This window comes from Prionailurus bengalensis, chromosome A2, assembly GCF_016509475.1.
Source record: "Prionailurus bengalensis isolate Pbe53 chromosome A2, Fcat_Pben_1.1_paternal_pri, whole genome shotgun sequence".
Classification (NCBI taxonomy): domain Eukaryota; kingdom Metazoa; phylum Chordata; class Mammalia; order Carnivora; family Felidae; genus Prionailurus; species Prionailurus bengalensis.
In genome coordinates this window covers 131,010,258-131,023,752 of record NC_057348.1, presented here as the reverse complement: position 1 = coordinate 131,023,752, position 13,495 = coordinate 131,010,258, and the positions used below count along the sequence as shown (strand labels likewise).

The window sequence follows — 13,495 nt, the reverse complement described above, 5'->3', positions numbered from 1 at the left end:
GGGATATTACCTGACAAATTAAAAAAATATGATGTGCCATATTTGCTTTGCCACAACTTCCAGGAAGCTTCAAGATTAATTTAGGTTTCATTGCTCATCCATATATACTTCTCTGCTTCAACTTCTAACTGTTTTTAGGCTATTGATTGTTCTTTTAATCTTTTTTGGAAATAGGGAAAATATATAAATATGCACGTATATAAATATATGTACATATGCACACACATAAGTGCAGTCACACACTGTATAAACATGCTGTTTTAAATTTCTTTTAGACAACAAATGGAATCTTCCTGAGCATGTTTCTGATAGTTTTACCATTGGAATCCATGGCTCATGGACTCTTCCATGAATTAGGTAACTGTTTAGGAGGAACATCTGTCGGATATGCTATTGTGATTCCTACCAACTTCTGCAGGTATAGTAATCTAGTATAATTTTCCTAATATTTGTATGAATATGAATATAAAATGTGATAGCTCATTTTTTCAAATGTGTAATATTTTCAAAACGTAATACTCTTGCAGTTCTTTTTAATTTACCCCAAATGTTTAAAAACTTGTATTTATTCTGGGTAATGATATAATCTTCAGGGTCCAGTTAAAAAAATTTTTTTATAAATGTGATTAGCTTATATTTGAGCTAAAAATGAGAAGATATGATTGTTCTAAGAAAAGGTCCTACCCTTTCTTGTTTAGGAAAATGTCCTGTGAAACAACATGGTGAAATTTAATAGAATGTATACTGGACCTGAGAGCCCTAAATTCTAGTTCTGTGTTACCCTAGGCAAATCACAACTTCTCTGAACTTCAGTGTCCTTATCTAAAATGCAAACAGTAATACCTATTCTTCCCATCTTAGCGGAATGCTATGAAGAGCTAATGAGAATATGAATGCAGAAACAGTATGCCCATTGGAAACTGGCATACAAATACCAGGAATTCAGGAAATTGGCAATGAAGTTAAACATACTTGTTTGAGGGGTGCCTCAGTGGCTCAGTCAGTTGAGCGTCTGATTTTGGCTCAAGTCATGATCTCATGATCTGTGAGTTCAATCCCCACGCCAGGCTCTGTGCTGACAGCTCTGAGTGTGGAGCCTGCTTTGGATTCTGTGTCTCCCTCTGTGTCTGTCCCTTCAGTGCATGCACACACTCTCTCTCTTTCTCTCTCAAAAATAAGTAAGCATTAAAAAAATTTTTTAAACATACTTGATTGTAGTTTTATTCCAAACATAATTCTTGTCCCTAAATGTGTAGCAAATTGGTTTAATCTGTAAAAATTGCCACATTAAAATATTTTTCATAGTTAAGTACCTTGGAAATAGAAAAAAATAGTTCTTTGCTTTTTTTTTTTTAATGTTATTTATTTGTTTTGAGAGAGAGAGTGTGTGAGTGTGTGTGCAAGGAGGGGATGGGTAGAGAGAGCGGGAGAGAATCCCAAGCAGGTCCTGTGCTGTCAGCACAGAGCCTGACCTGGAGCTCAATCTCACAAACCAGTGAGATCATTACCTGCGCCCATATCAAGAGTCAGATTCTTAACCAGGCACCCCTCTTTGCTGTTGATGTGTTTTGACCACCAAGTATTCTTCATACTTTCCATGGTGGCCTTTAGGGTGGGGTAGGGGGAAGATTTGAAATAAAAAATTGATTTCAAATATTTGACATAAAAACCAAAAATAGACTATTTGTAGTAAACATTTTCCTCCATGTTAAAGGCTTTATAAAATTGCAAATTCTTGGGGCGCCTGGGTGGCTCAGTTGGTCGAGCTTCCGACTTCGGCTCAGGTCATGATCTCACGGTCTGTGAGTTTGAGCCCCACGTCAGGCTCTGTGCTGACAGCTCAGAGCCTGGAGCCTGCTTCGGATTCTGTGTCTCCCTCTCTCTCTGCCCCTCCCCCGCTCATGCTCTGTCTCTCTCTGTCTCAAAAATAAATAAATGTTTAAAAAAAATTGCAAATTCTTTGAGAAGTAAAAGAAATAGATTTAAAAGGGTCCCATAAAGAAGTGACAGCTCAGCAGAGAGAATATGTGGAAGTAGTAATTTGCACAGATTTTTATTCTAATTTTTGTTAATGTGTTGCTTATTCTTTTACTTTTTGATTGCTAAGTGTTACAAATACAAAATAAGAACAAAATGCCTTATTATTTTAATGAAAACTAGTGTTATTTGAATATTACTGATAATACCTGCAGCAAAATGTAAAGTTTTCAAAATTACTTAAATTCCTTTTCTGGATGGGAGTGATGATTTTTTTTTCCACTTCAATATTGATATTATTTTGATTCTTGTAGCCTTAAGACTTGGTTTATCCTCTTTACTAGAGTACCATTTTATGTTTGTTCTAGGATCAGATCTGTCTTTAGTTAGTGTTCAGTAGTATAAGGCAATGGACCGAAATTTTAATAATTGTTTTAAAATGCCATTTACTAACAGATAATTTCTTCTGTCATTCATGTTCCTTAAGTTAGTAGAACTTGAATGCATTTTATAAAGACTGTGTCTTTTTTCAATATAGAAATAAAAAACATATTGCTTCCTTACTTTGTTAAAATTTTTTTCTCAAGGAAAAAAGTTATTTCGTTATAGTTCCCATGTGGGTATTCTTAAAACACAGGGTAAAATCAATATAATCTTGCTTTTAGAAAGTCTTATTCAATTATCAGTCATTTGGGAAAAGGATATGAGTATAGAACAAAGAAAGTACTATCAACATTTGGATATCTTTTCCTAGCTTTCAGTTTGGTGATTATTTTAATCGTTAAAAATGTAACTTTTAGAAACTAGCCTTTGATGTTCAAGCTTAATTCTTAGCACTGTAGGAACTTTAGAAAAGATGATTTTTAAAAATCGTGCTGTTTAGTTATCAGCAACTATTACGATTCTTAATTATAAATGAAGAATAAGAATGTAATATAGAATGAACATTCTTTAAACACCAAAATCATCTTTTTTTTTTTTTTCTTTTTTCCTTCAGTCCTGATGGTCAGCCAACACTTCTTCCACCAGAACATGTACAGGAGTTAAATTTGAGGTCTACTGGCATGCTCAATGCTATCCAAAGATTTTTTGCATATCATATGATTGAGACCTATGGATGTGACTATTCCACAAGTGGACTGTCCTTTGATACTCTTCATTCCAAACTGAAAGCTTTCCTTGAACTTCGGACTGTGGATGGACCTAGACATGATACATATGTTTTGTATTACAGTGGGCATACCCACAGCACAGGAGAGTGGGCTCTTGCAGGTAAATGCACCTCTGGCAATTTCACTTTTAGGAAGATAGACCTATTTGTGGAAATATACCCTTCACACTCAAACATTAAATTTCCAAAATTCTTCATTTTCTACTTACAGTTTACTAAGTATACATAGGACTTTTTTTTTCTTTAGCATACCTGTTTAGCATAATATTAATAATCTCTATAGAGGTTTTGAGAATTATGTCTTGTATTGATTAGAAGAAAAAAGATCTGCTTAATCTGAGACTTATTGTCAGTTTCCCTTTAACGTATTTTCAGAATTATTAAATACAGTTACATTTTTCAGAAGCTGATTAACTTGACTAGTAGTTCTAAGTCTTTAAATGTTATGGAAGCTGATTTCTAAGTCTTTAAATGTTAGTTCTGCACACATCCAGTTTTGTTTATGTTAGAAAGCTCACCAGGATTTTAAATAACAGGCTAGGTGATATGGTGGGAGTAGCACTTAGGTCAGGAGACCTTGGTTCTGGCCCTGATTTTGCCACAACAGTGTTATTTTTGACAAGTTACCTAACTCCCCTCAGTTTCAGTTTTGACATCTGTAAAATGAGGGAGTAATCCTAAATTTCCCTGCCAAGGGTAAAATGAGATCTATTTTATATGTAAATTTGTTCATTGGGCTTTCTAACTAGATTAGAGACCATGTAAGTCATGGGCTTTGTTTTATGAATTATTTGCACCTAGCACAGATCCTTGCATGTACTAGGGATCCTTAAGTAACTGATAGATGGATGAAATCATTGAATCAATCATGAAAAAGAGTAATTTTCTTATTTTATGTTAGAAATAGTTCTTCTAGAACTTAATTATATCCTGCTTTTTCTCATAAATATTATAGATGTTTTATACTAAGAACATGTACAAATAGTAAAATAGTGGGGCGCCTGGGTGGCTCAGTTGGTTGGGTGTCCAACTTCAGGTCAGGTCATGATCTCACTGCTCGTGGGTTCGAGCCCTGCGTTGGGCTCTGTGCTGACAGCTTGGAACCTGGAGCCTGCTTTGGCTTCTGTGTCTCCCTCTCTCTCTCTGCTCCTCCCCTGTTCTCTCTCTCTCTCTCACTCTCTCAAAAACAAATAAACAGTAAAAAAAATTTTTTTTTAAATAAAGTAGTAAAATAGACCTAACATAAGTAGAAACTGATGTTCAGATGCAGGACTTACATAAACAAGTATTGTGGAAGGACAAAGGCAGAGCTCCCAACACAACTCCAGAAGAAAGGGAACAAACTCAAGGTTTAAAATAGAGCTGATTTTAAACCATCATGGTCTTACTAATTTCATGCCAGATTTATAACCAGGGTTTTATCATAAAAGTATTGTTGTAATTTTTAGTTTTACAAGTAAATATTTAATAACTTAATGGCTGTCTAGGAGTAAAGGCAAAATTTATTGGGCACATTTGAAGCACAGTTACTATGCTTGGTACTTGATATACGTTAGATTTAATCTTTACTTGAAATACTTTGAGGTAAGTACTGTCACCTCTGTCACTTCGTTTTTCAAAGAATAAAATGAAAGCTTAAAGTTGTTACCTATCTCTGGTCATACAACTGGTAAGTGAAGGCACTATGATTCAAATCCAGACCTGCTTTGCCCATAAAATATGTTTTTCCCTATTGTACCATGTGCTGCCAGAGACAAAAACCATTAAGGTAGAGAAATTGCATGTTTTGGTTAAGTACGTATTTTTGTTAGCATCGTTCATCCATTTTTGAAATACTGTAGAAGAGGGTAGTCAGCATCAAAGTTAGTTGAATATAGTTTGTGCAGTATTTTACTTGACCTTTTAACTTTTTAGAACTCAATGTAGAAAACCCCTTTTTAACCTTTATGACTATTTTAATTCTAGGGAAAGTATAGCATTCTGTGTACTTTTCCTTAGAGCACAGGAGAAAAAGTTCTATTCAATTCAAAAATCTTGACAGAAATAGAATTTCAGAGTTAAAACTACAGATTGATTATTGAAAACTTATTGCAAGGCTTATAATAATAAACTCTTCCCAAATCAAATGAGGAAAAAGGCATAATTTTGGTGGTCATGCATGTATCCTTAGTTATTTTTAAGTATTTTAAGAAAGTAATATTAAAAGTAAGCTTGTATGTGTACATGAAGGATTTATTACTAAAAACATTTTTCAGAAAGTTTCTATTTTTCCTCTTAAATCTTTTAAAATGTATTTCAAGTATCTTTTATTTTTTAATTTTTTTTGATGTTTATTTTTGAGAGAGAGAGACAGAGACAGAGCAGTCGTGGGGGAGGGGCAGAGAGAGAGGGAGGTACAGAACCCAAAGCAGGCTCCAGGCCCTGAGCTGTCAGCACAGAGCCTGACGTGGGGCTTGAACTCATGGACCACGAGATCATGACTTGAGCTAAAGTCGTATTTCAACTGACTAAACCACCCAGGTGCCCCTCAAGTATCTTTTAAAAGATGGCTTTAGAAATAAATTCTAGGTGTTCAGTTTACTATTTATATCAGCTTTTTCTTTTCATAGAAAAAATTATAGACATCAAGATAACTAACATAGTCATCAGTGTTCTTAAATTCATTATGAGTTAGCAATAATTTATGAAGACTTAAAAACTCTATGGTATGGCTTTATTTTAGTTAAATGTCTAGCAGTTACATTCTGGAATGGTATCTTTATAATATTTTTTAAATTATGTCACCAGTAAGTTAACCATTATAGAATTCCTTTCTTAGCCAAGATGTATTCTTGTATGTGTAACTTTCTTTGTTGGAGACATTATTGTAAAAAGTGGAAAAGCACAATGGAGAAAGCACCATTTGAGATGGCTTTGCCTTCTCCAAGAGGGGTAGGTGTAGGTTCATCCCTAATTCGGCAACTTTATACTCTCTCAGCTTGAGGCACCAAGCCCATAGGTAACCAAGTCGAACCAGGAGCAGAGGCAGAGCCTTCTTTTCAGTCAGTTCCTGCCCTGGGCTGCCAGAGACATAGCCCTCAGAAGCAGATAGTACTCAAAAATAGTACTGAGCACCCCTGCTCTGAGGAAAATGCTTTAATCCATTCCAACCCACGTGACAAAGAACTTTAAGCCCTGAGAATTTATTAATAGTTGTCTTTCTAAAAACCTGTAAAATAGGAAACATCATGACTGGATTTTACCTGAGTTAGCAAGTTAAGAGCAGGTCCAGAACTAAATACCATTCTGAAAAAGAAAATTTGTGTTTGCCCTTATATCACATACCTTTACTCAAAGTGCTTCTTAGAATATGTAGTCTTCTTACATTTATGGGGTTTCATAATATGAACCTGATATTTTTCCCTCTTTGTTTGAGGGTAAAAAACAATTAATATAATGACCAGAGAGAAATAAATGGAAAAAAAAAGTAGGTAATCTATAAAGCAGTTTATCACAGATAAACAAAGTCTTTAAAAAAACAGTCTCGGGGCACCTGGGTGGCGCAGTCGGTTAAGCGTCCGACTTCAGCCAGGTCACGATCTCGTGGTCCATGAGTTCGAGCCCCGCGTCGGGCTCTGAGCTGATGGCTCAGAGCCTGGAGCCTGTTTCCGATTCTGTGTCTCCCTCTCTCTCTGCCCCTCCCCCGTTCATGCTCTGTCTCTCTCTGTCCCAAAAACAAATAAACGTTGAAAAAAAATTAAAAAAAAAAAAAAACAGTCTCAATTACTTTAACTGCATTAGATGGTTGTTAGCTGAGATAAATGTAAGTACTTTGCATCTGGGCCAAAAGCCAAATGCAACATAGATCCTATTTACAGGAGAGAGTAGAGCAAAAACAAAACAGGAGAAGAGAAATATTCATTGAAAAGGCTTTAATGCTCCTTTAAATCTCTTATTGATATCTAAAGAGCATGTATATAAGAGAATTAGTGTAGAATGTGCATTTTAGAATATTTATTGAAATAGTTGTAGAAGGCAAGTTAGACAATGATGTTTTGTGGCAGATGGAATTTTTATAATAGCTCTTGTAATCTGTATCATTCCCTGATCTCTAGAGAAATTGAATAGAACTGGCAATAATGAAAAGTTAGTATTTCACCATATAATAAAAGGTCTCTTCTGGAGCTCTCTGTGAAATAACACATTAGTAATATGTGGAGGGCATATATTGAAATAGTGCCTCTGAAATGATAAGCAGGAGTAGGATATCAATTCATGAAACAGCTTTTTCATTGTCAGAAGTCTAAGATACAGCAGGCTGAAAAGAAGAGTATTAATGTTACATAAAGAATTTGTTATGCCCTGGCTTCAGAGGTCATATTACTCATGGAGTCCAAATTCTAAAGGATTCCCGCTCTCTCCAGTGTTGTCGTTTTGTTAGTTTAGCAAAGAGGATGGTTGCTCTAGGTAGAAATACGTATCTGAGGTTGTTGGAACTTGTGCTAGTAAATTATACCATGTTAACATTTTTTTCTAATCATAAAAGTGACATATACTTAATGTGAAAATTGTGGAAAATACAGGAAAGTGTAACAAAAACCACCTAAAATCCAAACACCCAGCAATAACCACTGCAGCTATTTTTGTAGATAGACTTCCATGTCATGCTTTTTCTCCTAGTATCATATTTTCTCATTATTAAAATGTTTCTATAAATACCATTTTATTATAAAACTCCCTCAGACTTTATTTCCATTCCCCTGGTTGTTTCAGATTTTAGACTGTCTTAGCAGTGGGAGGAGGATCTTTATAAGTAATTTTTGTCCCCCTTTCTGCCCTTTCCTTAGGATAAATTGCTGGAATTTGAATGATTGTATTAATATTAATGTACCATTGAGACAGAGCCAGGAGTAGGGTGAGTGAGGATGGCAATTGCCTAGGGCACAAAACTTTAAGAAGATGCCAAAAATTAAATAGTCAAGATAGATAGTGTTTTAGAGCAATCTATCTAAAAATCAAAATTAACAAAAAAACCTGTGTATAATGAACCAAATGTAAAAACTACTAGCTATAAGGCAAATTTGCTTAGACCTTTCTGGGTATGTACATATATATATTTAAATCCTGTGTTGCTTTTCAGGTATAAAATGAATTTAAAAATCCATTCTAAACACACTCTTGGTACAGGTAGGAAAAGCGTTTCTTTTTCCTTAGGTAGGTGCCTACATACGCAGCAAGGTAACATTAATTTATCAGTGATGTAGAACAAGGGTCGGCAGACTTTTTCTGTAAAGGGCCAGGTGTTTTTGGCTTAGTAGGTCCCAAGGTCCCTATTGTAACTGCTCAGCTCAGGCATTATAGAGCAAAAGCAGCCATAGACAGAATGTAAATGAATGTTATTTATGGAAATAATAATATGAAATTTAAGTCTCCTATGATTTGCACTGTCACAAACTTTTGTCTTTTGATTTTTAACCATGTAAAAATGTAAAATCAGTTCTTAGCTCTCAGGCCATACACACACAGGTGGCATACTGGATTCGCCCAGGAGCCATAATTTGCTGCCCCTGATGTAGAAGATTAGCTTTTAATTCTTATCACTAAATATTAATTTTATCACTAAATTTTAATTTTTTCACTAAATTGAACCTTAGAAAACAATTTTCTTAATTATATCCCTTCTTTTAATGTAATAAGGATTTTTTTTAACTGAAGTTGAAAGGTAAAACTTCTTTTTTTTAAAAAAAAAGAAAAACTCCTCTAAAAGATACTTTAAAAGGAAGTTCCATCTATTTTTTTTTTGCCTACATATTTAATTTCAAGAACTTAAAAAAAATATACCAAGAGGAGCCTTCAGAAATTATTATTCTGTTGAAATTTCTTTTGTTCACAGGTGGAGACATACTGCGCCTGGACACACTTTTAGAATGGTGGAGAGAAAAGAACGGTTCCTTCTGTTCTCGCCTTATTATCGTGTTAGACAGTGAGAATCCAACCCCTTGGGTGAAAGAAGTGAGAAAAATCAACGATCAGTACATTGCAGTGCAAGGAGCCGAGATGACAAAGACCATCGATATTGAAGAAGCTGACCCACCACAGCTGGGCGACTTCACAAAAGACTGGGTAGAATATAACTGCAACCCCAGTAATAACATCTGCTGGACCGAAAAGGGACGCACTGTGAAAGCGGTGTATGGTGTGTCAAAACGGTGGAGTGACTACACTCTGCACCTGCCAACGGGCAGTGACGTGGCCAAGCACTGGATGTTACACTTCCCTCGCATCACGTATCCACTGGTGCATTTGGCCAACTGGTTGTGTGGTCTGAACCTGTTCTGGATCTGCAAAACTTGTTTTCGGTGTTTGAAAAGATTAAAAATGAGTTGGTTTCTTCCTACTGTGCTGGACACAGGACAAGGCTTCAAACTTGTCAAATCTTAATCTGGAACCCAAAGTGGAATATTACTGAGAGTTCATACTACCGGTCATCACTAACTTGCCATTTTTTGTATATTATTTTTTTATTTGTGAAAAATATCTTGCTACTTCTGTAGCTTGTTTCACTTTGTCTTTTCTCAAGTAATTATGGTGTATGTAAGATGTTGGGAATAAGCATTTTATCCTAAAGTATGTAAGGAGTCATAAATGCTGATGCTGTGTACATGCATAAGAGATGTTAAAAATAACAATGCACTTTGAGGAATGTTTGCATATGCCTCCGATCAGAAAGAAAACACTTGTCGATGCTCTGCAGTGGCCAGTGAAGAATTACTAATGCCTTATTTTCTAGGCATAGGTTAGAGAATGTAGACCAGTTTGTTTCCTATTATAAGAAAACTTTCAATTTGCTTACAAAAGATTATTTTTTTGTGAACAGTAGGCCTGGGTCCAAGACCATTTAAGAATTACAAGCTCTTAAAAAAGAATAAAGGAAGAAACGAGTGCACAAATGTACTTAGAGTCTACCACATTCAGATGTCTTGCTTGTGGCCTCTTACCAGTTTAGCAGTGAAGCCCAGATCACTGTTTAAGATCAAAACATTCTTCATGTAGGTAACTGTAAGAAGCTAGATGCCTACAAATTGCTCCTTCCTGCACTACCGTGGGGGCTCCGAAAGCACTGGCAATTTTAAGAGTTTTTCTCAGGGTAACAGTGTTTTAATGAACAATGTTTCCAGCTACAAATATCTTCCAAATAAATTGTCTTCCCTTTCAAAAAGTAAACATTTAAAAGAAATTTAGCAGTTTCTCACCGATTTAGGCTATTTTCATTCTTCAGAAATGATTCTGATCTCTGTGGAGTTAATGCTATGTCATGAAAAATTATTTTTCAAATCTTCCATTAGTGATGACATTTTTTTCTACTGAAAGTCAAAAGATTGGAAACAGATCATTTTTTTTCTTGTATACATGTAATGTATTATGTTAAAAAAAAGTGTTCATGTTGGCAATTTTTGTTGTGCATAATGGTGTGGTCGTAATTTTTAAAACTTAATTCAGTGTTTTGTCTGATTAAAGCAGGCACTGATCAGGGTATCCCCTAAGAGGTAATTTACCTCCTATTCCCTTCCAAAAATTCTTACATTCTAAATTTTCATATCTGAGAAATAACAAGGGGGGGAGTGGAATTAAATTAGGGGATAATCTAATCTTTGTTGTTTTAAGTAGTGTGACTTCTCACCATTGAAGCCATTTTTCCAGCCTCAGAGAGGGGAAATAATGCCTCTACCATTTTCTACCTGGTGACTTGAAAATTGAAGTTTTTGTTAGGTAGAAGTCACTTAGTGTCAGGGAACTCGTATACCACTATCTATGCAGCATTGTTACAGTCCGATTATTGCTGTGTTTAAAATAAGACTTTCCTAATGCTTTCAATAAAATATTAAAAATTAATTTTTCATGTAATGTGCAAAAACAGTTACTGAATAATTTTAATATATCAAAAGTGATAGTCATAAAAAATACCCATATATTAGAGTTCATGGTTGGTAGCAGGTTGATTTGAAGTTTTCCAATATTTGGTTATATATTTGTATCAACATTATCCAAATGAAATAGTACAGCAGAAAAGACACGAGTTAAAATTATGAGCTTATAGTTACAAAACAATTAAATTAATGTTAAATAAAATCTTTTAAATTTCCAGGCCAATATTAAGCAAATTAACTTTAATTAAAGCCTGTCTCTTCACTCTGAGAAAGCCAGATATAAAGGTGTATATTCTGCATTCTTTATAACATAATCTCAAGATGGTACTAAAAATCAGATTCAACAGGTAGCCTACAGATGACTTTACAGACACAAAGATAATATTTTGATAGATAATTCTCTGTGACCAAAAAAGTTCTGAGCTAGAAATGTGAGTTGACCCAATTTGTTAAGCACAAAGTTACAGAATATCCACTTTGATGAATTCTTCTCCTCAAACAAAAAACTATAAAATGACAAGAGGTAACATCCTAAATGAAAGCCAACATTTTAGAACATCAAAGTAACTGACAGTATGGAGAAAGTATTTATAGGAGGGATAAATTGATTGGTTACTTTAACCCAAAGATGAAAAACTAGATCTGACAATTAATAAAGCCAATTTTCTTATGGCTTTCATTTTATATACCATATGTTTATGAAGAAGTTACTTGGAGTGGTAGGAATTATTTTAGAGCAAAACCATACCATCCCACTAAAAAACAGTTAACATGGAGATGTTTATCAACCTAACAATGACTCAGTTTGTCTCCTTATATGATACATTGCTAAAACCACAAAAGCACTATCCCCTAAAAAATGTCTTTTAAAAGAGTGTATACTGTTCTTCCTCTTCCTATAATTTTCAGTTATGCTATTATTTCATTAAAAAATTTTCAGTTTGCTCTGACTAAACTCTTCTCTGAGATATTTGGATTTATCTTTGCATAGCTTTCTATCTTGCTCTTAATAAATACAAAATTGTACAGAAGACCATTTTTATGGCCATTGTTTTCATAAGTCTATTAAAAATTGCATTGCTGATTAAAATGCATTTATATATTTAATGCGTTAGTGGGTAGATTTTTTTAAAGTAAAATCTTCATTAGAATCTATTTGTAACTATACATTTTGTTTGTAAATTTTGGTCTAAATATATTTGCTGTTTTGGGTACTGCCTTTTTATATGTATTCTTTCACATTTAGAGCTTAGGCTCCTCCAAAGTAATGTTCTACATTACCTTTCCACAGGTAATGTGACAGTTAACATTATGCCAGAAGAAAACGGTTTAATTTTAAGAATGTGGTTAGGTATATTTCATAGAAAATGCTCAAAGGAGTTTGATATGTCAGTACCTTTGGGGCGCCTGGGTGGCTCAGTCGTTTGAGCGTCCAACTTCAGCTCAGGTCATGATCTCACAGCTCGTGAGTTCGAGCCCCACGTCGGGCTCTGTACTGAGCTCAGAGCCTGGAGCCTGCAGCCTGCTTTGGATTCTCTCCCTCTCTCTCCGCGCCTAACCCACTAGCATTCTGTCTCTCTCTCTCAAAAATAAACATTGAAAAATAAATAAAAGATATGTCAGTACTTTTGAACACCTCTATTGGAAACATACTAGATTATCTTCTCTTTTCAGGGAGAGGCTTATACATCTTGATATTTCTGGTACACAGTTAACCCAGAAGAGTGTCTTGCCCATAATAGGAGGTATTCAAGGAATATTTTTGAGTGAATTTAGAATCCTAAAGAGAAAATAGGATAACTTGATTGTATATTACTTAAGGTTCTTTATGATTTTAAGTGGATATTTTATCCAGATCCTCATTAAGTTGATAATTACTAAAGACTATTACAGAATCAGTGAAAGGAAAACATCTCACATTTTCTAAAATATATTTTTTCTTACTAAATAAACTCCATGCCCAATATGGAGCTCAAACTCGTGACCCCAAAATCAAAAGTCCCATGCTGCACTGACTGAGCCAGCCAAGTGCTCCAAACATTTCACATTTTTAAGGAGTAGTAAGTGTCAAGATCAGAAAAGGAGAAACTCAGGTTTGAATGAAAACATAACTGATGTCATAAAAAGATGGCTTTTTGTTGGTTAATTTTTATTAGGATTTTTATATGATTAAGATTGAATCTTTGATATCCCATTAGAAACATATAGATGGTCAGAGACTTCTCACAAATGGAAATTATTGAAAGAAAGTCTGATGAACAAAGAAGAAATTTGGCTCTGCTCATCAGTGACAATTAGTCGATAAAGTCAGAAAAAAATGGCCTATAAACATAAACAGGTTCAGAACAAGCTAGGGAAACTACGAGTGTCTCAATTTTGGAGTATCTTCCCTATTCACTAGTTGCAATATATAGATACAAAGTATGAAACAAGTAGTAAT

General features: G+C 34.6%; 1 protein-coding gene across 2 annotated transcripts in view; it reads left to right on the top strand.

Moving 5' to 3' along the window:
- TMEM168 (transmembrane protein 168) overlaps nucleotides 1-12,162 on the top strand; it is a 31,869-nt gene extending 19,707 nt beyond the window's left edge. For both annotated transcript variants that reach the window (XM_043589297.1, XM_043589298.1), the window contains exons 3-5: nucleotides 276-418; nucleotides 2,975-3,249; nucleotides 9,021-12,162. In XM_043589297.1, the coding sequence (XP_043445232.1) occupies nucleotides 276-418; nucleotides 2,975-3,249; nucleotides 9,021-9,568 (966 nt within the window). In that variant the 3' untranslated portion in view covers nucleotides 9,569-12,162. The remainder of the gene's footprint in view (nucleotides 1-275; nucleotides 419-2,974; nucleotides 3,250-9,020) is intronic.
- Nucleotides 12,163-13,495: the final 1,333 nt, after the last annotated feature.